The 26254-nt window shown below is 39.2% G+C and overlaps 1 protein-coding gene across 1 annotated transcript in view; it reads left to right on the forward strand.

Annotated features, from left to right (window-relative positions):
* SLC35F1 (solute carrier family 35 member F1) overlaps positions 1 to 26254 on the forward strand; it is a 220996-nt gene that overhangs the window by 159441 nt on the left and 35301 nt on the right. The window contains exons 3-4 of the mRNA XM_030267791.4: positions 12383 to 12510; positions 24933 to 25092. Of these exons, the coding sequence (XP_030123651.4) occupies positions 12383 to 12510; positions 24933 to 25092 (288 nt within the window). The remainder of the gene's footprint in view (positions 1 to 12382; positions 12511 to 24932; positions 25093 to 26254) is intronic.

The following is a 26254-nucleotide window of genomic DNA, read 5'->3' on the forward strand; positions in this document are numbered from 1 at the left end:
GGTGACCATGAAGTATGACTGTGAAGGCATGTGCCAGCTCCTGACACAAAAGGTGAAATATCAGGCTCAAGGCTGATGTCACTTGCCAAACAGTCAAATGGTGATGTGGTGGAAGGTGTAAGTCTCAGCTGCTGCAGGCTAACTACAAGGGTAGGCATGTGAATGTGGGATATATTCATATTTAAATGTAGCAAAATAGCTTAAAAATGCAAAGGTAATGCTGCAGTGGGCGTGTAGGGAAAAAAGTACAAATGGGGGAGTAATATGCAAGGTGAAACTGGAAAAAGAAGGAGAGAGTGTAATTATTTTGGGGAGTATTTTGCATTTGAATGCTGGAATTTTTCAGATCACAGATCAAACCAACACTTGGAAGCATCTGCATGTGTTTCTAGCTCACAAAATACTGATTGCAGGAGCTATTAAAGGCCTGTTGGTATCAAACTCTCCTTCAAAAGAGACTCCATTCCAATATTTAGTCTAAATTCTCTACCTAACACTGTACTTGCAATAAGTAAATATAGATATGATATCTATAAGATGATAAAGAATAGTGCATTGAATTTTATCCTTCCTGCCTGGGTGAAGCCATCCATCTGCCTTAGTCTCCTTCTCTGACAAAGGACTGCATACTAGAAGGCAAAAGGTTTGAAGCAAGAACTGAGAACATGAAGCCACATTTCAGGATATATTCTGTATAATTTCTGACTAGTGATTAGTTGCAATATTATTTATTTTATTTTGATACATCTTACCTTCTTTTTGAAATCAAAGAATCTCTGTTTATTATATGGTTTATTAAAATAATGTGATAAAAATACTAAGTATTTCAACTGTTCTATTGACAGGTTTTATGTTTCAAATATTGGACCATGCGTCCATCAGTTCACATTGCTTTTTCTGACCTTCTCTGAAATTATTAAAAGGTATATAAATAAAATAAAACCATACAAAATCAATCAGCTAAAAATCAAAATGAAACCTCAAGTTTGTAAAACAAATCAGAATTCTAATGCAAAAATGTTTACACATTCTTGTCACTGGCGATAGTAATAAATTTTCATAAAAATATGTTCATTTTGTCTAAGCAAATGTTGTTGCTTTTTTACTGGTGAAATTGATGGAGAAGTCTGAGTCTCAGGAAGATTTTTTTAGCCTTTCCTATTTGCAAATTATGTAAACAAGAAAGCAGTTATAAACGCAGTCATTTATTTTGAAGCGGGAATTTTTTAGAGGAGATGCATAATACAGATCATGGCAGATCTGAATAGTTATTATGGATCTTCTGCATTTAAGAAACTCAGAATTTGGCAGTAAATGAGCCTATGTAGTTCAATATCTTGACTACACATATGCTAAAGCATATGCTTTCCTCGACCTACATATTGAAGGATTTTGTTTGTTTCTTTGTTTATTTAAAGCTATTTTTCCTGGATGTTATCTATCTTGGATACAATTGTAAGAGTGATGTATGTATCATACAGATGAACTATAAGAGCCCATTCTTTCTCCTAAAGAAGAAATGTTGTATTTTTATGATCAGATATTATGCATTCCTCTTCAGCAGCATTAAATAGAGCAAGGCATAAGAAGAGACCAAAAAATAGAGAGGTTGTCAGGAGAACTCTGTAGTCTTTTGCTGTCAGAACACAAGATAGCACTGATGGTTTCTGTTTTTTGAACTAAAAATGGCATGTTACTTTTCCCTATCTAGAAAATAAAGTCTATATACCTAAAACCAAACCAAATTTTAATTAACCCTATAAACAACCTAAGTTGTCTTCTAGCTCACTTAGGAGTGGCAAAGATCTTCTATGCAAAAGCTGAATTACCAGGACGAAATTATTGAGGATATGTGAGTGTTACTACACATGCAGGATAATAAATTGATGCATTCCATCAGACTGTGGAAAGGCTGACTGTGGTTTTCCATTAAAATCTTAAGAGAGAGGGAGAGAGAGAGAAATGGAGGGCAGGAAAACAAAATAAAAAGAAGGGCTTTTTGAACTCCTGCTGGTGCACTTGTGGGTATAGTCGGCAGCAGTAATTGCTGGGAGATCAGTAGAGATCTCATGACCAGCCAATAAATTGTGGTGGCTCCCAGATCTTTTGGAGATGTTTCAACTTCCATAAGCCTAATATCAGTTCTAGCAAAGTAGATAAGCAACCATTCCTATGCAGGCACTGAATGTATAGTTTTAACATATGAAGGCATATGTCCAAGCAGCGCAGTTATGTCCACATGCTACCTTCATTCTCTCCCTCTCCCTTTGCCATCAGGCTGGCAAATTGAATGTTATGCCTTTAAACATTAATTGCTTCTTCAGAGTCTCATAGGAGCTCAGCCTGGTGTTTGCAACTAGAAACACACAAATGTATGAAAAACCCGAATGATCTAATTCACCTGGGCTGCCCTGCACAAATTTCACCTGCTCACATTTTTTGTGTGTGGCTTGTCTTACTGTCAGTGGTAAAGTTGGCTGAAAGGGCTGAGACTTCACACAGGAATACATTTCAGTGTAGAAGATGTAAACTGTGGACACCCAGTGCTGCTGCTGCATCACAGAAAGCCCCGACCCTGCTGTTGTGCACTTTGTGGAAGCATTGCCACACTGAACAAAGCAGGTGTAACTCATCCTCACCCACATTGCACTCCCCAGGCACAAGGCTGCAGAAAATAAGGGCCATGATTTAAAAAAATGTGAATGCATATTTAAATATCAAAGAATGGAAATGGGATGTTTAATGGCATCTTCCCTCTTGTTTGATGGGTTACAGAACTCTCAGTTTTAAATATTCTTCCATGCATTGTTTTTACAAGAAGCTTTTCTTGATGCTACATACCACCCAGTGTTTTATGGGAATTCTTTTGTTAACTGCATTTCCTGAAAAGTTATTATTCTACTTTTCTCACAGAAGATGTTTTATTGTTGCTGACAAGCGAGATTTCATACTTATCTGTCATGGCCTTTATGATGAAGTTTGCATCTTCCACACTGACACGTCTTTTCTCTGAGAGGGTCAGACAGCCTGTCCACCCTTTCTGGCTGCCTGATCTTGTGTGATATACCTTCATTCTGCCTGTGCTGATGGGTTTTCTGAGAAATGGGATTGCTAAGGTTACTGCTACATCTGCAATGATTTCCTTCTCTTGAATCATTTTGCTTATGCATTTCTCAGCATTGGATGCATCGCTCTTATATATAGAATATAAAAAATCAGACACAGAATCACAGAATATTCCAAGCTAGAAAGATTATTGAGTCCAGCTCTTAAGTGAATGGTTCATACAGGTATCTAACCCAGAATCTTAGAATTATTGTCACCAAGCTCTAACCAACTGAGCTAATGCTCTGTCTGTGCTTCCCAGCCCTCGGTGCTCTGTAACTTTTATTAGCAGCTTGTGCAAGGAAGGTGCATTGACTCCCTTCTCTCATGTGCTGAACAATTGTTGTGTGATGGAGCTGCCACTGGACTTCAGCTGTGGAATGGAGAAAGGAAGAAAAATCATGACTCTTGCACAACTGGATTGATGTCAAAGGATATGTGTCTGAGTCAGATATGCATGCTTGTAAGCATAGAAAGATGTGCTCCTGAATAAAATGATAGATGACAAGATGGTAAACATTATGTTGGTGTGTAAGTAACCAGCACACCACGGTAAGGGGGCATCCCTTACTTGTGATACCTGGCCATAATTCACACATTAATGGTTGGCTACCCTATCAGTTGATGAATTTCTGCTTGGATGTTAATTGCAAGTTCCTTTTATTCTAAACTTGAGTTTCACATTATAGACTTTCATGTTGCTCTTATCAGCCAGAATATCTTCCTAGCACATTAATATTTCCTCTTCTATAAATGAATTGGACGTATTTCTAGTTAGGTGTTGCTTCTCATTAATGTGGAATGGCTACAGTGTCAATACCTGTGAAACTCAGGCAAGACAGGATAAATGCCAGTGAGACATTCAGCAATTTGCTTATAAATCAGGATTTAGGTAAAGAAACAGTTTTTTATAAGTTTCTTCATTGTAAGTATCATGGCTTTTTTATTACTGAAGATTTTTTGAGCTTTGTGGCAATCAGCTGGAATCAAGAGAGGCGCAATCACTCCTCACAGCTGCTATGTCAAGTTTCTATACTTCTCAGCAGTGTTTTCAGATGCACATTCTCTTGAATTCTTGGTGAGGAGGAGTGGGAGATGTTTAATTTTCAGTGCACCCTGCTGAGCACTGCATGATTCAGTAACACACATTACAGAGGAGTGTGCAGAAAGTGACTGCGATATCCAGGGATGACAGACACCAAGAGCTGATTATTTCAGAGTGTTCTTAATACCATGGTGATCTACTTGCATTTATTCTGAAACTAAATACATCGTGGCTCCTTTATTGTTGGCCGCAGCATGAGCCCCTCTAGATTTCATAGCCAGTAAAAAAACCTGGTTCTCCTTCATGTGTGCCGTATCCTGGATAGAGTCCTTGTTCATATTTCAATCCAGTGCCTGTTGTTAAGTAGCAATTTGATGATCCCCAGAGTGGGCATTCCCTGATCTCTTAGGGAGTTGTGGCTGGTGTGGAATGCACTGGTGTGTAAGAAGATGCAGAGTTACAACTTTGGTGCCTAGTAAGTAGTGTGAGTGCCTCCAAGCCTGTACACAGTGGTGGCAATGTTAGGTTTTCTTTCTTCTGCTCGGTTAACTATAAAATCTATAGGAAGTAATATCTTTGCACTCTCTGTCAGATTAGATTTAAATTGAATCAGTATGTTCAGACATTACTGATGGAGAATGGAGAAAGATACACTCCTTGACTTCCTTATTTTTTTTTACTGTCTTTTAAAGAAAGGCTACATATTCAATTTCAGTTGGGTCTGCTTGATCTATGAATGGTTAATAGTAATGACAATTTGTATTGGCTTTTTTTTTTTTTTTTTTTTGCTATCTCAGTCAAATCTCATGCTTTGGGAAATAAAATTTGTAGGAATCATGAATAACAAGTAGGTAATTCATTATTCATATCTGTCTGCTGGGAAAAAAATGTCACAGAGTGGGTAGGTGGCTGGACCAACATTTTGTAATGAGTCTGTGAAAGGTGTGAAAAAAAAAAGAAAACTCATGCATTCTAACTGATTCCTCAGCCTTCAACAATGAATATAATTTTTAAAAGATTATTTTACTTTAATTAATCTTGTGAATATGATTAAGATGCCCAAGTTTATCCAGAAGGATAAATTATTAATGTAAATTACACATTTATAAATTATATACAGAGATATATATACAGATTTCTTTCATTTGATCATTTGACTTACAATCTAGTAAGTTTGAAAATGAGGGGACTTTTTTTCCTTCTAAAAACCTTTGTATTGCTGTAACTAGTTTCATAGTAGATGAAAGAGGATGAGCAATGAAAAAAGGCCTGACCGCAGAGCTTAGAGTGTAAAGAAGGAGAGGAGAGGAGAAGGAGAAGGAGAAGGAGAAGGAGAAGGAGAAGGAGAAGGAGAAGGAGAAGGAGAAGGAGAAGGAGAAGGAGAAGGAGAAGGAGAAGGAGAAGGAGAAGGAGAAGGAGAAGGAGAAGGAGAAGGAGAAGGAGAAGGAGAAGGAGAAGGAGAAGGAGAAGGAGAAGGAGAAGGAGAAGGAGAAGGAGAAGGAGAAGGAGAAGGAGAAGGAGAAGGAGAAGGAGAAGGAGAAGGAGATCTGTCCAGCAGCCTGTTTTGAAGTAGTTCTGCGTGAGAGTGAGCCAAAAGCTGACAGACTAAAGTGTTAGCTCAGAGGTAACTCAAGACTGAGGGTATTGTAGATCAGAAATCAGTTTTGAAGGTTTCATGCAGAAAGATATAATCAGCTCTGAGGTTTGAGGGAAGGCTTCAGCTTCTCAGTGTGCTCACGTCCCTCTGCGTTACAGAGTGAGACACATTCTGCCATTTAAGGGAAAGTGCTTACCTAAGTTTAGGCTAGGAGATAAACCAACTTGAATAAAAAAATAGTGTATTAGAAATAGCACAGTGGTTTTTATCTTAACACATTAAAAGGCTAGGAGTTTAGCAGTTTGTTTTTTGAAACAGTGTGCTGTTCCAAGCTTTCATCAGGTCTTACATGGTTATGAACATGGACTGTTCTTTGCAGTAATCTGTGGAAGTGACACCAAGCATTGTGTCTGCCACCAAAGGGAAAACTATATATATGTAGTCTAGTGGGTGGGCAGGAGGAGAGAAACTGAATCATGATCAGCTACTTTATTTGTGTAGCTTAATTGTAATTTACCCCTTGAAGTAATCTCATTAAATAAGACATCTGAAGATTATAAGATCTAACAACAGATTTTAGGCTGGATCAAAATCAAGCACCAAAAATTGATCCTTTCATGTTTTATGAAAATGCATGTTCAGATTCCTAGATCTGACTTCAACTATTATGATCTACATCCATGGTCAAAACAGACTGTTCTGCAAAATCTCTAAAAGGAAATAACAAGTCAAAACATTTCAGATGAGCTTGTGATTTAGTAAAGGGAATGCTGTGTTGTGTCATGTTAATAGGCTAAGCCTACTCTGTATCAGAGAAGGAGAAATTTGTCCCTTGTCTGGATCTGCTTATTGGTGCTCGCCTCCCCACAAGAGTAATATGGATTTGGTCTCAGGCTGCTCAGGACACAGTCCAAAAATTAATCTGAAAATCCCAAATCTTTGGTTTTAGGCAGGTCTGTGCCCTGGCTCACTGTGCAGCCCCACAAGCACCAGCTGGCACAGGGCAAGGAGCAGGAACATGTGAGAGCCAGTTGCAGCAGCAACTCAGGGCTGTTACACCAACGCAGTTTCCCCACTGTGAGAGAGGAAGCAGGAGGGAGCTGTGAGCAAGAGCAGGATGGGGAAGATCAGATGTTCTGAGGAGGCAAAGGGAAATGATGCCATCTAGTCTCCCAAAGGCTTGCTGAAAATGTGGTACAGGACAAAAGCAGTGCAGCCTGCAAGCAGTCATCTGTGAGGGGAACAGAGTATTTTCAGGTATTTAGTGAAGCCAGTCTGAACTATTCCTGTAAGAGTGCATTTTCTCTGCTGTGTAGATAATTTAGCAGTGTTGGTATTTTGTCTTTAGGCATCGGTATTCCCATAAAGTAGTCATCAGTAATACAAGTGGATATGAGGATATAAGAAGTCTTTTTGGGTCAGAGGATATAAATTACACAGAAGAGGAACAGTTCTTTTGAGCTTCTGTGCAGAGATGAAAGTCTCCTACAGCAGTCCTTCAGTCTCCTGAACCAGATACTTGACCAAGCAGAAGACAAGCAAAGTTTTATTGTTCATGCATGGGAGCCTTTTGGCTTTGTAAAAACATCAGTGTTACCCCTACACAGTGTAACCCCATTTGACTGCCTCCTTCCCTCTCTCCTGGGCAGGGCTGGATGTCTACAAAGTCTGTAGAGAAACAATGTTCATACGGGTGAAGCTCTGTGTCTGCAAGACTGGCTATAATGGGAAAAAATTAAAAAGAAACAATTATCCTATAATTTTGATTTGTAATTGAGATTCCTTTTTCAAACAGCAAGGTAGTAAGTAAATCCTGGTATAATTTTTATCCTTTGTGAGATTTTTGCCTCTTTACCACACAGCACTTGACTCTGGCACTCTTATGAGAGGCAGGGGAGTGCCTGGCAGCCCTCCCCAGTCTGCCTTCCCCCCTACAAGTCTCCTGCACTCATTTAGATCTCTCTGCTAAACTCTGTAAGGAAGAAGGAGAGCACAGCTCCTTTGATGATCTTGATCTAAAAAAGCAAGTTGTCATCTAAAGTAAAAGAGAGAGACTGCAGTAGATGAGAGAAGCAATCTGCTGATTTTCTGGTCTAACAGCTCTGTTATTCTACCTGTGTCCCAAGACCATACACTAATAATTGGGAATTTGCTGTCTTAATGGTTGTTGGGTATTTTTATTGTACCTCTGTGGCTGTGTGGGTGAATGTAAAAAGGGTTTTGTACATGTATATTTGTATATTTGGTAGACACTGCACAGCTAAAGCCTCTTTCAATTTTCTCTCTAATTTATTTTTAATTTTGTAACCCCCCTAGGGGTAAATCCTTATTACAAATGTAAAACCATCTCTTCTACAAAGCAGATTATTTGTTGATTTTTAATTCAAGCCGGCAGATGCAATGCTGTAGCTTTTTTCTAAACACTGAGACCTTCTTTGTATTTATAGCTGTCAAGTGTGTCTCACTACAAAATTAGTGAAAAAATTAAAACTTAAAATATCATTCTAGAAAAAGCAAGAAGAGAAGGTTTTTATTTCTTTGCAGTAAGACTATGCTAGACATCTGAATCTTGAAACATTCTTAACAGGCAACTTACTTTTAAATCTACATTACATTTGGATTAGACTGAATATGAAGACATACATTTTCAGAAGCTAAAGTGCTGAAAGAAGTTGGGGGCTTGTTTTTTGAAGGAGGACCTCCATCAAAAGAAGGCAGTGTCAAAAGATGGCATTACTGTGTGCACTTACATAAATGCATTTTCACTGGCATTGAAACGTGCTTTGTCTCCTGGGAAATGTTGCCCTTAAGCTAATCTGCACACTTTAGGGTTTAATATTTCTTTATATGACTGGCTGAAACTCCTAGTCACAGATGTATTGCAGTAATAACAAAAAGACATGATCTGAAATAATCTCTCTTCCTACTGTATCTCATTCTAATCAAATCGTGTTTAAAAAAAACCTGAAAAATCCTCTTTAAAATGCTTTACCTGTTGGTTCATGCGTAGGCATCTACATTTGGTCTCCTACGCTTACAACTCAAAAGACATGAATAATTAGTTTGCTTTGAGTTGTCATCAAGGGAAATAAATTTAAAAAAAAAAAACTCAGGTTGTCTCTTTTTGCTTTTTTTTTTTTAAATAAAGTATGATAGTTTTGTTCCCATCATTGTTTTTACACAAAGGCATTGTTTATTTCTATTCAGGATGTGAATCTTAGAATAAAGCTCTTGTTTGTCTCTGCTTCTCCTTTTAATCTTCACAAGTCAAGGCTTCCCACTTATCTCTTTAACTCCCTTTTCCATTCTCTTTGTCTTCTGAATTCACTGAGGATGCAATCTGTGATTGCTGTTCAGAGGTCCTGTCCTGCTGGCAGCCCCTCACCTTCTCTAGGTTATCTTCCACTGTTGGTTTTTATTGGTTTATTTCTAAACTGGGACATTTGAGTATGGTGACTTCATTTCAGCCACCTGCCAAAATCAGGACTCCTGTGCCTCTGCTTTGATTTGTCCACAGCGTTGGACTGACAGTCACTGCAATGATCATCTTCCTACTGCCCATCTCCCCAAAAGGTCTCTCCCTTTGGAAGTGATTCCTGAGCTTTTTGCTCTGCCCAGCATTCACAGCAGAAGCTGCTCTTTTGCAGTTTGGAATATCTCAGAGATCTAAATCAAAGATAACCTACCATGTGCCAAGTATCTTTCTTATTTTCATCAACAGCAAAGAAAGAATCAAGAAAGCAAAAAGAGAGACCTGTGTGTGCCAGTTTAAATTGTAGAAGATTTAATTCCCATCGCTGGAAACTCTTAACTTTGCCCATTAGCCAGAACTCATAGCCATACATTTATTTTTAAAGCTAACTTAGTTGGCCACATCTGAGCCATACAGTGATCTGTGGGTGGAAACTGAAGAAGGCACAGGCAAACCAAAGGCACCAAGAGGCATTAGTCCATAATCCTGGCTCAGGCAACCTATTGCCAGTGCAGTTCTTGAGCCTCCTGCTTCTCTCTGCTTTTGTAGGTACCATCAAGGTCCTATCACAACAAAAAGGGATTCAGGTGGTGTGATATTCACATGTTCTCTGAACAGAGAGAAAGACAGCTTTCTGAGGATTTCTCCTGAGAGAAGCTGTGAGAGAAGCAGAAAAAAGAGAATCAAAACAATTCTTATCGCATATACTCCTCCTGTGTTTGTGCACATGTGGAATGTGTTACAGAGATTGTTTACCCAAGTTGATTTATTAATTAAATACTAGTAATAGTGTTTTAAATTAATTAACCAATTAAATCACAACTACATCAAAACTATCAACAAAAAAAAATCACAAATTTTCTAACTAATTAAGAATAGTTCTTATTAATGTATTATGATATAATATAATTAATATAATATAATATAATATAATATAATATAATATAATATAATATAATAATTAACCTTCTAATATCTTAGAGTTCTACACATCACCATTCCCCCCAGTCAGACACCACAATTACTATAAGGTGGGATTTCCACTGTTGGAACAGAGACTGCAGTTTGATATGTTCATTTTTTTTAGCTTTATCTTTACAATTAAATCACTCTGCAATGTTAACCACATCTTTCCATTGTTGTTTTCCAGTTGATCCTTTAAAAGCATTGTCTGGGCAGCATAAAAACTTGAGATATAGTTTCAATATCTGTAAAGGATTTTTCTGTGTGGTTTACACTGATTTCAGTAGAAATTAGGACACTTAATCTTAAATTCCCTTTTAAAATCTCTCCCTAAATATATTTTTTAAATAATGGAAATAATTCTACATGCTCAAATAATCATAAAAGTACATAGATGTAGTCTTAATTATGTCTGAAGATGGGATTTAGTAAGTGTAACAGGGAAGTGTAGTGTGATGAAATGCACTTATTCATTATTCATTGTCTTAAGTATTGCTCTACTCACCGTCATGTTTCTGCTGTTTTTTGATGCTTACTGAAAGAAAGAGAGGGAAAGAGGAGAAAGGAGGGAGACATGGTAGGAGGGGACGGAGGGAGGAAAGGGAAAGAAGACTTTCAGCATTTACAGTTTTGCACTCAATGTCATTATCACTGTAACAAATAATTAGGCTGTTGCCTAATAATATCCCACTGAAAGAGGGTATGTGTGAGCACCTGTTAATGAACAAAAGTGAAATTATTCAGATGCTTCATTCAGGTAAATACCCATTCAAGTCACTCATCAGTGCCAAGCTTTTACAGCGATGATTTTTGAATTAACTTTTGACGTAATCATCTGGTTTTCTGTGTTTGAGTCTTATACAATCTGAGATGCCTGTGCTATAGAGAGCTTGCTGTTTCTGCCATGGTATAGCAGCCCATATATCACTGGGTCCATTTGAACCAGAGAGTGAATACACTTGTGATGAAGGAAAATGATGAAGGAGAATTGGGAAGCCTGAGCAAGTTTTGGTGGCAGTCGACAATAATGATCCTTTTCTTCAGTGTTTTCCATCACCCATTTTGATGATCACAGGCACTTAGAAAAGCTACAGCAATATGAAAAAGTCTCAGAATACTGGGGTTTGCTTTGAAAGTTTCAAGACAGTTCAAATACCATTTATAGTACTTTTGCACTACTTAGATTCCTTTTTAGGCTACAGACTCTGAAAGTCCTCCAGTTGTATAGTGTTCAGTCACAGTCTACCCCTTTCACAGTGAAGTCTCATCATGTGTGGAACTTACTGTAATGCAAATAAGTCACAGGTTTGCCCACCCTCATTAATGAGCTGTTTGCTTTTGAATGGAGAACAATAAACCCTAGTCTACCATGAGGAATGCTTTGACCTTTTGAAAGTTGTGGGTTTGATCTGCAGGCTGTATTGTAGTGTCAGTTTTCAAGTGGTGAAGATTAAATACTAGGTGATTGATAGGGTTCCCATAGTAGGCGGCAAACCTGCCTGGTTTAGAAAAAACATTCTGGGAGTGGAGCAACTGCCACCCAAAATATGTGTCAGTGCAGCCTTTCTCAAAACAAGGCTGATACTTTGAACCTCTAGGATCAGAATAATCATCCTCGGAACAGGATCTGTCATATGCTCCAGTGTGATGCCGTTACTCTCCTGCTCATTATTCCATCATATTCCATCTCAATATTCCATCATATTTAATATTTCATCCATATTCCTGCTCAATATTCCGACATATTTAAAAATACTGATAATCTCCCACCCTGGCAAAAACCTGTTGCATCATATGTGCAGCATACAACATTTTATCAGTGTGTATGGAAAGTATAAATGTATAAACTGATCTATTCTTTAGCACTTTATATGTGCACATGTATGTGTATATATAAAACTAAAGGTAAGAACACATACCTGGTTCTGCTCAAGCTGCACTTGTTTTTCTTGCTGGTGTTTACATCTGAAGTGAGGTGTCAGTCTGACCCTCACATATTACTTTGCCAGGCTGGCTGTTTTAATATCTGCTAGAGAAATAGGGTGTGTTAGTTTTCACTTCCTTGCAGTACCTCTTTGTATATGGCGGCTTTCAACTGCTTAGTGTAAATGTGAGAGATCTAGATAATTTTTCTGGACAGGCAACTATCTGGGGCATGTAAACCTAACTCTTACATAATTGTTCTTGTTTGCTACCACAGGAGAAGAAAACTTGCTGGCAATTTTGAAGAGGAGATGGTGGAAGTACATGATCCTGGGGATAATAGATATAGAAGCCAACTACCTGGTAGTCAAAGCTTATCAATACACAACTCTTACCAGTGTACAGGTAAGGACTGAAAGGATTTCCTCTTTTGAGGCAAGATAATAGGTCCAGTGGGGTCAGTGGTGTGGTATCCATTGGCTTTAGTGAACTAAGAACCAATTGCTACCTCTGACTTCTGTGTACTTTTTAATGCTGATTTGTAAGACATTTTTTCATAATGGACTATTTTTATTGCTCAATATTTTCTTAACTGTACAAAAACATTCTGACATTCATTTTATTTCTCTGTGCTAAACCATTCATAACCACGTTTTTGTCATTATCTTCATAATTTAATCCTTTGAGGAAATATTTTCAGATTGGCTGAAATATTTTTCTCACTTTGTATTGTACTTCAAGAAAATTCAAGGACTTCTTTTAGGATTTCTTAATTAGATCTGAGTTTCTAAAGGTCAAGGGTGGGCTGACCCTGTCTGGACACTAGGTGTCAACCAGAGCCACTCTATTATTCTCCTCCACAGCTGGACCAGGGGAGAAGAAATATAAGGGAACTTTTGTGGGTCAAGATAAGGACGGAGACAGATTACCTTCACAAGCAACACAGACTAAACTCAGACAAATTAGTTTAATTTATTACCAGTCAAATTACTCACATTCTTCCCCTACTCCAGTGTGGGATCCTCCCACAGGAGATGCTTCTCCATCCACCTCTGTACTGTAAGTCCTCTGTACAGACTGTGGTTCTTCACAAACTGCCCCAGCACAGGTCCCTTTCCTGGGGTGCAGCCCTCCAGGAATAGGCAGCTTCAATGGGTCCCCTCCAGGGTTACAAGTTGTGCCAGCAAACCTGCTCCAGCATGGGATTCTTTTTCCATGGGGCCACAGGTCCTGCCAGGAGCCTGCTCTGGCACAGGGTTTCCATGGGATCACAGCCTCCTTTGGGCAGTGCTCCAGCAGGGGGTTCTGCAGAGCCTTCAGGTGAATCTCTGCTCCACCGTGAACCTCCATGGGCTGCAGAGGGACATTCTGTCTCATCATGGTCTGCACCATGGTCTGCACGGTAAGCTCTGCTCTGGCATATGAGGCACCTCCTCCCTTTTCTTCTGCACTGCTCTTCATGTTCTCACTCCTCTCTCCAGCTGCAGTCTCTTGCACAGGGTTGCTTTTTTTTCTCCCTGCTTACCTGTGTTATCCCAGAGGTGCTGCCACTCTCATTGATGGGCTTGGCCTTGGCCAGCAGCGGGTCTGTCTTGGAGACAACTAGCCTTGGCTCTGTCAGCTTCTAGCTGCTTCTCAGAGAAGCCACCCCTATAGCCCCCACTGCTCTGCTGTCACAGCCTTGCCAAGCAAACCAAATATAGGATGTTTAGGATCCCATAATTAGATCAGAGTGCAAAAGATGTCATTAAGTAAAATGAATGCAGTTTTTATGAAGAAGTCCAACTTCAACAAGCCATTAGATGTGTTATATAACAGCTTAACTGCAGCTATTGAAAAGTATAGTCCCTGCTAAAAAAATTATCTGTGTGGTGGACAAAAGCGAGGGTATAGATTTCTTCAAAGATACAATCTGGATATTTTATATATGAAACACAAAAGAATCAGGTTCCTTCCAATGTAAGTGGAAAAGTGAATAACAGAAACATTTTTAAGATATTGGAAATTGTCTGTATTGGGAAATCCTTGAATACTTCATTGCTACTTGTTCTAAAACAAGCCTAGGTCCTCTTTACATTATTTCTAAATAACTCAACAATGCCAGGTAGCATTCAATGTATTTTACACCTTACTTGCTTGAAGTTTGCATTAGAGGTAATAAAAAAAAAAAGGAGTACTAATTAATGTTTTGCAGAATCAAAGCTAGTTAAGAGTATATTTCTTCCATAGCTGAAAAGCGGTATTGGAAAATCCTGAGCTTCTTTAGCTGAATAGGAAGTGAAAAGAGAAGAAAACTATGAATTCAAGGAATCTGAATGTGAGGTTTATGCTAAATATTCACAAGTGCCTCTGGCATCAGAATCTGGGTTTGAGGATTCTTTGAATCATGCCCAGACAATGTAATATTGTTTTTAACACTTTTCCAAATCTGATTACTTAGTATAGAATAAAGCTTAAATCCACATAAACCTCATATTCTCTGATTTTACAGCCACTAAAAGCCTCAAAGAGAAAAGCAAACTGAATTGCTTCTTTGGTGTGATTCACTCACAGCAAGTATAAATAGTGGACTGAGCAGGATGATTTGGGTCATTAAATCCCATCTCCCAAAGCCACCAACAAGCGCATATCAAAGGTTCATCTGGCCAGACCTGTGACTCCCCCACTTCCAGAAGATGCAGATCCTCGAGCCAGCAATGCAATGATCCTGGCCTTTAGTGTATTGTGTCAAGAGATGAAAAGTTACAGTGTGATAGGGAAGCAGGCAGGAGAGTACAAGGGCATTGACTGTGCCTTGACAGGGAATTTGTTAGCTGAAATCATCCATGTTCTCCTTTTAAACTGAGGGGGAGAGTGAGGAGGGATGAATCAGGAGAGCTGTCAGAGGGCACAGACAATGTTATGTCCATTTTTAGACCTCTTCTACATCAAAATTACAACAGAGCTCAGGTTTCTTTCCCATGTAGCTTGAAAGAAGGAACAGGGAGGAGCTCAAATATTGTCAAACTTTTTTCTAGGCATGGAATCACAGGGTCACCTTTTCCCATAGTTGTCCTTGTTTGCTGGGATACATGTGGAGTGACTGGGAATACCTGCTGCATTTTAAATTCATTTCATGCCCTAATATGAATGAGCTTCTAAGAGACAAGCCCCAAGATACAATGAGAATGGGACAAGTATGAGGTAATGCATTAAGATGTTGAACCAAATGACACATTTTCTGAAATGTAGCCAAACACCCTATTTTATTTAAAGATGAAACAGAAGCAGCTCAGGGAATTATTCAGCATTGGTCTAAGGGTATCGTATGAAATGAAGGCTGAAAAAGTGGAAAATAGAAGATGAAGAAAACTTTTCCTAGAATCTGATTTTTGAAGAAGGAAACAACTCTCAAGAGAAAGGAACTCTCTTGATCCTGCAGGAGCTCTACCTATGAGGCCATAAATGCTTGCTGGCATATAGCAAAAAATGTTCAAATCCTTTCAGAACTGTGACCAAGAGGCTATTCTTACCTGCCACAAATTAGCATGGCTTTGACTGAAGCCTGTGTACACATTGGTCTGAGAATTGAGCCCTTCAAGTCAATTCTGAGGGATTTTATGTTCAACAGGATGTACATCAAGGCTTTTTTGATAGAGAAAATGTAAGAGTTTTTGAAATTGTCACTTGAGTAAATGAGAAATTTTGCAGTATTTTTATATTGGTGGTACATGGACCATTTTGGTAGGATGTCAGTTTTACAGCATATCCTTTTTTCCACATGACATCTCTGCTCCATCATGCAAAACTAACATGCAAGTGTGCAGTGCTTGTGGTGCTTTTAGGCAAAAAAAACCCCATTACACTGGTGTCAGCAGAAAGCCAAAGCTTAAAAGTAAAAATACACCTTTATTGCAAATTCTTTGATTTCAGCTTCACCAAAAAAAAATCATAGCATTCCACAAATTTGTTGTCCAAGTAGCTTTAAACTTTACGACTGTCAGAGTTTCTTGGTTTTGCTCCATCCTTTTGATTTTTAATATTCAGTATTATTTTATCATGTTTCCACAAATGGACTGAAAATGGTGCCCTACTGTTGTTCAGTGTTTCACACCCAAATTTTCCTATATGTTAAGATTCTCTTTTGACTTTGATCTGGGAAAACAGGATTTTCTAATATACCTTCCTACATATCGTTCTCCAAATGCCTTCAGAATCACAGTGAATGAGGACATGTAGGCACAAATCAGAAATGAATGTGGTACCTAACCTTTACATTTGGACATGCTTCTGATTATTTCAAATCCTTACGTACTCTATAATTACTATCAGAAAATGTGGCAGTCAGTTTCATCATAAAATGAAACCAAAGTACTGTGAAGCCCAGAAACACATAATTTTCCTCTTTAAAAAAAACCCAACAAACAACTAAAACACCTCCCTTACAAATTATGTGACATAGAATTTAGATTGAAAATCAATTCACTATTAATGTTTCAGTCATTTCAGTGGAGGTCATTTGCTAAGGATAAAGTCCAAGTTGCCCCTTTTCAGCATCAGCAGTGCAATCCGAAGACAGTTCGGTTCAATGGAACAATGCAAGAAAGTCACATCTAATTGTCTGCAAGTCTAAAATGTTGTGGATATCTATTATCCCTTCCCTTGCTGCTCAGAGCATGATCTTGGGGCATGAAAACATGTTTTAGCCTATCAGGTTTCTTCTTCTTTGGTAACTTTAAGCTCTAGTTCTTTGCATGCCCAGAGTGATTCTGTATTGATACAGATAAATGTCTAAATGCCTGTCTCCACTAAAAAACTCAAAAGCTAAGTATTCCTGCATCAAAGTACCCCAAGGAACTCAATTTGTTAGATACGATCTTAGGACACCCTAAGTGCTTGCAGAAAGCCTGCAGTGCTTTCCAAATTTGAAGTGTGGAGCCACCTTTTTTCATTAAGTCATAGCTTTTAAAGCAGTGGCCCACAGAAAGGGCTTGACTTAACTCCATCTCAGCTGAGGGCATGGCAACTCAAGCTTTCTTTGGTCATGAAAATGCTCAGGCTAGTACATGAAAACTGTTCCCTAGAGGGTATTCTCAAAAAACTGAGTCAAGTAAAAGACACAGGAGTTTATATGTGGATCAATTTGATATCCAAACCCACCTATTTCAAGAAATACCAGACATCAGTCATGCTTAATGTAATTAGACATACATGTACTGATTCCAAGATGGCCCAAACTTTTGAAATTATCTTTAGTTTCTGTTTGTTGTCTTACTCTGATTTGCAGTACATTTTGCAGCCTTCTTGCATGTCAGCTCTACCAGATAAAGAACGTACACTAAGCACTCCCTTGTACACTAGCACCTGGTCCCCTGGACTTGTTTCAAAAGCTATGTACTTAACTTTCAGGATTGATAATGTGGTAATGCATGTCATATGTATCCTAATGGGTTTTAAAACAGCCCTGGTGTAGGTCTGTGGAAGGTTTAATTACTATTCAAGAAGGATGTTTTAAATACTGTTAGAGACAGTTTTACACAGCAGATAAAATTGTGTTCCTCAGAGGGAATTAAAAGATTCTGAAGTTATTGCAGTTACTTAGATCTAGATATTAAATTTCCTTGAAACTGTGTTTTAACTTCAACTTTCCTGTACGGCATTTACAGTGTACCACACACACACATATCCTCCCAAATCCACAATGTCTTCTGCTAAGCCAGTTACATACTAACAATTGTAACCTTTTCTGCCAGTACTTGCTCATCTTTCTCCACAAATGAATTAGCTCTCCTTACTCCAATACATTGTTCTATTCATCTCCATATTACACTCATGTTGCACTTTTTAGAGGTTATCCTTTTTCTACATTATGACATCACACAGAAATCTGGATTATTTCTGAAACATCTCTCATAATGTTAGCAGAGTATACATACAATGTCACAAGAAGAGATGCACTGTCAAGGAGAGAGAGATGTTTCCAAATAGCAATTTATCTGGTAATTTATTCCTTGGGCAATCAAGCCTTTGATTGGCATGATGAAAACAAAGGTAGTAAAAGCTGGGATTTATAGACACCAGGAGACAGGCTATAAAGCTGTGATGCTGATGTTCTCAACTACTCTTAGATCACTGTGAGGCTCAGCAGTACATCACACTTCCAATTACCTCTGGCAGTTTTCATATCTCAACAACAGCCACCAGAAAAGGAAAGGAGTCAGCAGTAAGTGCTTATTATAGGAGAGCCGGATGGCAATAGTCTTTACTTTGTTCTTGGTGCCTGTGGACTCAAAGTACATTGAGGCAAAAGGTTTGAGATGGTTTTGAAGCAAATCTGGGAGGCAGGGAGCAGGGGATGTGCAATGTTGAAGTTGTTGATCTACTTTTTCTGGTGGCTGCTAATGTGAAATGTCCCAAAAACAGAGATAAATTCCACTCCCTCCCTTCCTCCTCCCATCCTATGAATGTAAGATTGGCCATACTTTCCTGTTCTGCTTCAGGGCAGCAAGGAAATAGTGCAATGTTGAGACTTTGAGTTACTGTTCTGTCTTTTAACTTATTACATATCTGTGGCGTGCAAAGCAGGTCCTGCAGTATCCACAGTCTCTGTATGTGGGTGTGAAGTCAACAGAGCTCTGAGTATCCAGATCTCCTGCCTCTACTGGCAAAATTCACCTAGAGCCAAACTTTTTACGAACATAAATATGCAAAATCTCATTAAATTCAGTGGAGCTGTGCCCATTGCAAGAGCAGAGGTTTTGGCCTCCTGTGCCCATTTTGCACATTCTGGCAGGTGGCATGCAAAAGCAGAGGTTTTCCTGTAGGAGAGATCCATGAAATTTCTTAGGCCGGGATCTCATCCCCCACATACATAAAGCAGGTGGTGACATGGAGAAGTTTCTAATGAGTAACCTTGAGAAAATGATCTGCCAAGCTCTTGTCCAGTCAGCTTACTTAGAGAGAAGCTAAACAGAAAATGGAGGTGGGGGGTGATTCTGCAGAAACACATGCCTGCTGGCAGAACTGTCTTACAATGATCTTTTTCTGACAATGGTATGTGGAATCAGAGGAAGTCAATTAAAGGAAAGACCATTTCCATGGTCAATTTGTTGGTAAGTTTTCCTGGTATCTGTGCAGATCTGTATAAGCATAGCTGAAGTTCATGTCTGGAATCATAAAGAGGTATTTTTTTAAAGGACTCAAGATTTGATTATTCATGTTGGTAGTATAGCATGTCCTTGAGAGTTTAGAGCAGAGGAACTGTGGGTTGGATGTGACCACCATCTTTCATTTAACACAACTTCAAGAAAGCACTAAACTTCTTTGTGCACAGAAAGCTGAAGCTGTGAGACTCCTCATCTCATGTTTTGATACATACAAGTCAAATAGAGGTGAAGGTCTTTCATTAGTCAAAGTTTTAAATGAGTTTCTCTGTCCACAGGGAAAAAGAAAACACTTAGAACAGATTAAAGAATTAAAGATTAAAGAAACTGATAGAAACAGTTCTAGAAGCATTAAGAAAAAAATTTGAGATCTTGTGGGCAGAGTGGAGCAGTCTTCTGGGTTTTTGTTTTTTCCACATCATGGAAATACACATTTTTACATTTTTTGAAAACAAATTGCATCACTGGTTCTTTCACCAGTCTCCATACCTGAAGTACTGTACATTTTGACTGAATGAAAAGTTAATGGTTTCACAATAATTCTGTGATTAGATAAAAGCCATGCGAGAAAGAGGTAAAGTTGTGATAAGGTAGCAAATAGAAACATGAAATATAAAAACAGTTCTCCCTTTTCTATTTGAACTGTTGAAATAACCCAGAGATGCTGCCAGCATCCACACCTTTCCTGCAGAAGATTTTGGTTGCAGGGCAGCATAATTGCAATGCAGCTGCCCTGGCAGCTGGCATCCAGCTCTGTGAGGGTTCACATCTCATCTGCTTCTGTTGAATCAAGTGTGTGTGATATTGTGAAGGTGGTCTGAAAACTGGAGGAGAAAAAGCCCTTGAACGGGCAGCGAACCCTTTTTTCCTTTGAAAAAAACAAAGTAAATAACAGAAGCTATGTCTCTCACTGGCTATAGCACTTACTGTTGTATTAAAATTTCCAGGTCACATGCTGAAATTCTGTGGCCACCATATGTGCTTGACCATACAATGTTTGACGGATGCGACATTGGTCTCACTGATCCCCCTGCTCTGGAGAGCAGGGCAAGTAGAGACTGCAGCTGCTTCTCCGCATGATTTGCTGGAGGGCAGCGCTAATGAGAAACCCCTAATGTGAAAAAAAAGGGCTTTTAACTGGGGGGAAAAAAAATCCAATGAATGTTTAAAAAGGAAGATTCAGCTCAGCTGTTCCCATAGGGAGTTTGCTGACCAGCTTTTTTCTTTTTGATATCACTGCAGATCAGCAGTTCACACTCTGTATTACAGACCTTTCTTCTAAAGCTTGCCAGCTCTCCCTTCCAATGATTTAACAGAATATTCTTACTGTAGATATGCAGAGACATGCTGAATTTGTGAGAACAGAGACTGAAATTTTACTGTTAGCAAGGGAGTATTTATCTTTGATTCACAAGGATAATAATTTAACAAGTAATCAGAGGAAATAGATGTCAACAGTATGTTTCATCAACAGACTTAGATGCAGTGTGGTATCTTTTAGAGTCAAATAACAATCTTCCATTTCTACAACAACATAGCATTCTTTTAATAAAAAGTTTCTATAGAACAGTATATCAGTAGATTGATTACATATTTTTGTATCCTGCCTTCTAAAGGAGTCCCATTCAGAGCTGTGACTGAAGAAAGCCGCAGACAAACACAGCAATGTCAAGCACATGGTCTGCACCACCCCATGGCAATATAGGAAATATGTTTTCTTTTAGGTTAGCGAGGTATAATAATTTCTGTGATTAACAGGAATGCTGATTAAAATCAGACCGCTCATTAATTTGCCTTAATGACAGGGTATAGGTAATACCTTTTAAATAAACAATTAAAAGGAAGGAAAATATTTGAGATAATTATTTGAGAAATATTGATAAACAACTGACCTTTATGTACTATAAATGAAATTCAGCTAATCATAATCCTTCTTTGTTACTGTAATAGACAGAAAAATTACAATTCAGTATAATATTTTTTCTTAATAGCTGAAATAATTAGTAACAAACAAAGAGAGAAAAAAAGGCAAAAACCCCCATCAATAAAAAAGCCCTGTTGCAGATGAGGTAATCCTCAATCTTAGGTCTTTTGTCTGTGGAATACATGTGCATTTTTTCTTTTACTAGACAGGTTTATCTGAGGAAAAAAAGAAAGGCAGGGTGAATTTAGTCCTGGAGAAGTGAAATTCAAAGCAATCACAGAAAAAGAGTTAATTAGTTAGGTATCTTTTTTCTTACATTGTAGCAACCTAATTTATTTCTGTCCACCTCATTCTTTAATTGAAGGTACAAACTAAGCACTATTTAAGAACTGCATAATGACAGTGAACATTACCTACACTTCATATTTGCATCTATTGATACTGCATCATTCCAAATAACAATTTGTGAATTAGATTTTGGACTGCCAGCCAAGGAGGTGTTTTCTAGCTGTTATCAGCATTATTTATTTGTGAAAGATTCTGGTCATGTGTCCTTTCATGTTACTGCTTAAAAGACACTCATTCACATACTTGAAAGCATAGGTATGTTTAAATATTTATGGAATGAGAGGAATTTTTAAAAATCTTCCTCTAGAAGACTGTTGAAGTACATCTTGAAGTACGCATGTGGCAGGTACAAGCAATTTTTAAACTCACAGAACAATTTAGCTCATAGAACGGCCCTGTTTAGGAGAGCCTTCCAAACTGGTCCAGCCTTTTACAGGAAAGGGAGTCTATGTGGGATTATTTAGCACCCAGTCACACCCTGAAAATCTCTGGTGACCCTACCATGTCTCTATGGAGTTTGTTCCCACTGTAAAAAATTTTCTTTCTTTATTGAGATGAAACCTTTCCCAGTGTAACTTGTGTTCCTTGCCCCTTGTCTTCCCTCTATTCCCCTCTGTTGAGACACCGCCTGTAACACTGAATCCAGCTCTGGGGCCCCCATCACAGGAAGTCCATAGAATTGTTGAAGCAAGTCCAAAGGAAGACACAAAGATGATTAGAGGGATGTAACACCTCTCCTCTGAAGAAAGGCTGATAAAATTGGGGTTGCTCAGAATGGAGAAGAGAAAGACCTTGTAGCAGCATTTCAATGCCTAAAGAGGTCTACAGGAGAGCTGGAGAGGAACTATTCATAAGGGCATGTAGTGACAGGACAAGGGGTAAGGATTTTAAACTGGAGGAGTGCAGGATTAGATCAGACAGCAGGAAGAAATTCTTCCCTGTGAGAGTGGCAAGGCAGGTTGCTCAGAAAAGCTATGGATTCTCCGTCCCTGGGAGTGTTCCAGGCTAGGTTGTATGGAGCTTTGAACAACCTGGTCCAGTGGAAGCTGTTTCTGCACATGGCAGGGGGCTTGGAACCAGGTAATCTTCAAGGTCCTGTCCAATCCAAATCCTTCTATAATTTTATGATTCTCTGATTCTCCATGTGATTTCTGTTAAAGAAAGAGCCTCCGTCTTCTTTGTAGCCACACATTAAGTGATGGAAAACTGTGGTGAGGTCAGAAAATAGTAAGTTAAATTCACCTGTTCAATGCTGCACTGGGAGGGAATTTGGCGGATGCCTTCAAACCTTCAGGGATAGCTGTGAGCAGGGTGAGAAGTGCCTGCCTCCTTGTGTTTGGTACCACCTTTGGCAGAGGAGATGGGTGTAGTGCGTAGTGCTGGTGCAGCTGCTGAAGGAAAGACATCCAGGTGAGTGAGTGTGGAGTGAGACAGGAGCTGCTGAGCTGTGCCCACATCCCACAGGTTACACCGAAGGGGGCCCTTCCCTCAGATGCCCAGGATTTAATGTGTGTGCTCGGGACTCCTGCCAGCAGCCCTCCCTGCCCCAGGAGACGGCTGCTCCCAGCAGCACAGCTTCTGGAGCTGTTCTGGGGATGTTCCTGTTGGTGTGTGTGTCTCTGCCCAGCCCAGCTGCTGAGTGTGAGCTGGGTACGTGCTGGGTGTGCTGCGGGGACAGAGCAGAGGCTCCATGCAGGCGAAAAAGCTTGTTCCAGTTCTTTCAGACTTTGTCCCTTTTTGTGTTCTGTCAGTGAAGGATGGTGTTTTGAGGACTGCTGCAGAAAGTTTTCACTGTAAAGAGGCCTGTCCATGAATTTTAGATTATTGGCTCTCACTTTAAATGCAGAACCTGCTTTTAACATCGACCGTTCCCATTTGTAATTTCCCTCATCTGTTCTGAAGCTCTTTGGGACTGTTTAAGCCTGCCAAGAGCAGCATGGTCCCACTGATACACTGGTTTTCCTCTGAAGCTTTTTTGCCTCTCACTGTCTGGGAAATCTTTGAAATGGATGGGTTTTCACTTCTGTTTTTCAAAGGAAGCTTCAGGGAAATTGTTCTCAGTCCAAAAATTGTTTTTTATATTTTTGCTGATCCCACAAATACGATGTTTCATATGTATCCCACATGCAAAAAATAGTTTTCTAAGAAGTAAATTTCCTGGAATAATCCAAAAATCTTTCTTTCTTCAAATAACACATGGAAGGACAAAGATGTTAAAACTTTAACTATAGTTAAAAGGGGTTTGATCTTTATTTGCTAACAATATCCTTAGTGCTAAATCACGCTGAGAAAGCAAATAACATGTGATAGGTTCAAAGGGAGGAAAAATCAAACAGCATAATCTAAAATAAAGGTGACAATATCTGGTGTGTTTTCCAGAAGTATGGACACAGTTCACGGTTCTCCTTCTTTGGTTGTCCCAGACATTTTCATTAGAAAGAAGATGCATGTCATACTGCTTTGGTGCATGCTGTATCAATAGGCATTGAGCAGTAGTGTATCCTTCACAATTTGTTAAATCCCATCATTAGTCCACAGAATTGCAACTCTTCATTACCTGTATCCTTTTAGGAAGTGGGATTAAAGTCAAGTTTCTTTGGGTGTTTCTTACACAGGATTTTTGTTTCCTAGTGACATGCAGTTTAGTTTCTAAAATATATTTTTATTTGAAAATCTGAAGATCGTCTCACAAACATTTGGTGCATTTCTTTTTATATCTCATCTTCTCTGGGTCTGTTGTTTGATGTCTCTGAAAAAAAACCAAACAATTAAAAATTGTGTTTCATAACATTTATTTGAGAAAGTTCTTTCCGAGGCTGTAGTGGCAAGAAGACTGAGTTTCTTGCACTGCACGCATGATGGGGCTTTGTTTCTTTTTTTCCCTTCAAAGGCATATGGGACTCTATTTTCACAGAGAGAACAGTGGCCACAGGGGCCAGATTTTTCACAAGCATTCTGCATGCAGAAAACCTCTGATTTATATAGAGAGATTTCATAAATATGGTCAACTTGTGTGTTATGAACATTCCTAATATCTCGACCTTAAATGACTTAATTGAAGTGTATATCTAGACTGTAGGAAAACTTCCTTCAGTCCTTGTCCAGATGGACTGGTGTGACTCTCTTTTGGCCCAGGTGTTCTTCCCATGACTTTGAAATATGCATCTGAATCCAAGAGCAGTGTGTTTGAGTGCTATTATAGAGCAACAGCTCTCCTGAATTCGTGGAATTGTCATGGAAGTCTTCCTCTGTGTCTGATGCATGAAGAGCCACTTGAATACACTTTCTCTTAGTAGAAAGTGCTATCACAAACTAAATAACCCTGCTTCCCTCTGCTGGAATCTGTCCTAGTACTTCAGGGCAAAGTACTTGCAGGTTGTTGGGTTCTTGATTATTCTTCTCTCTTTTGACAGCTCCTAGACTGTTTCGTCATCCCAGTGGTGATACTTCTCTCCTGGTTCTTCCTACTGGTACGATACAAGGCAGTTCATTTCATTGGGATTGTGGTCTGCATTCTGGGCATGGGCTGCATGGCAGGAGCAGATGTCCTCGTTGGGAGACAGCAAGGAGCAGGTAAGAATGAATGGGTTGTATGGCCAAGTTCTGTTCAGAGAAGCCATTGACCAGTGTGTGTCAGACTGGGGCCAAAATAAGGGGGAAATTTGCCAAGAAACTGTACCTTCATGGATCCAAAGCACTGCACTATTCAGAGTTGTCTCTGTCAGAAGGGCAAAAATGGGTCACTACTTAGAGATCAGCACTGCTGCAAGCAGATTTCTTGGACCCTATGTCTTAGAAACCTCTGCAAGCTTGGAGGACAAGCTAAATATTTGTAGTTTTGTTCTCTTTTGGCTTAGCTGTTGGACTGCAAACCTCAATAGCTTCCTTTCCAAATTGGATACATTTCTAAGTCGTAAGCACCTCTCATATCTACTGTGTGTTCTTACTTCTCCTCAGCTTTGCTTGTTTTTATACAGAGGTGGGGTCACTTGGTAGGTGCTAAAAGACATCAAACCTGTATACTACCAGTTGGGTTTTGCACACAGTCATGTCCTAAAGCTTTGGGACTTGACTGTAACATTTTTGAAAAGAACCTCCTTGTGTGTAAAATGTTCTTTTTTATGTGTGGCATCATATGAATAATGTGTGTGTATCTATTAATGCAGACTAGACAGAGTTAGAGTTCATCGATCAACTTCCCCTGTCACATTGATTTCTCTAGTGCCAAGCCAAATTATGTGGGAAGGCTGGAAATTCTTTTCAAAGATTGTCAATTAGGCACAGTTTTCATTCTTAATTAAAAGCACTGAATTGTGAGCAGAGCATAATACACTGGGATTTAAAATTCTTGACTCAGCTTTCTGAATACAAATGCAAGTGCTGTAAAAACTGCATTTGCCAGGATGCTACTAAACAAAACAATGGACTTTGTGACAGTGCTGACCATATCTCCCTGCCCCTTTTTATCTCTGTCCTTAGCCCTGAAAGGAGATTTATAGTTACTTCTCTGCCAGAAGTAGCCTTGCCCCACCTAAAAATGAAATAATAAACTCTGTACTATGTAACCAGCCAGCCAAGGCTGTGTTGGGAATGGCTGATTTCAGAGGGATTGGGATTCCAAACCAGGGTTCCAGAAGAAACATCCTGTGTTCCAGCGGTCTAGAGAGTAACACGCTTGAGCGGGTGAGCTGTAGATCAGCCGGAGCATGTGGGGCAGTGGAAGCAGACAAGGAAC

This window comes from Taeniopygia guttata, chromosome 3 (genome assembly GCF_048771995.1).
Source record: "Taeniopygia guttata chromosome 3, bTaeGut7.mat, whole genome shotgun sequence".
In the NCBI taxonomy this organism is placed as follows: Eukaryota; Metazoa; Chordata; class Aves; order Passeriformes; family Estrildidae; genus Taeniopygia; species Taeniopygia guttata.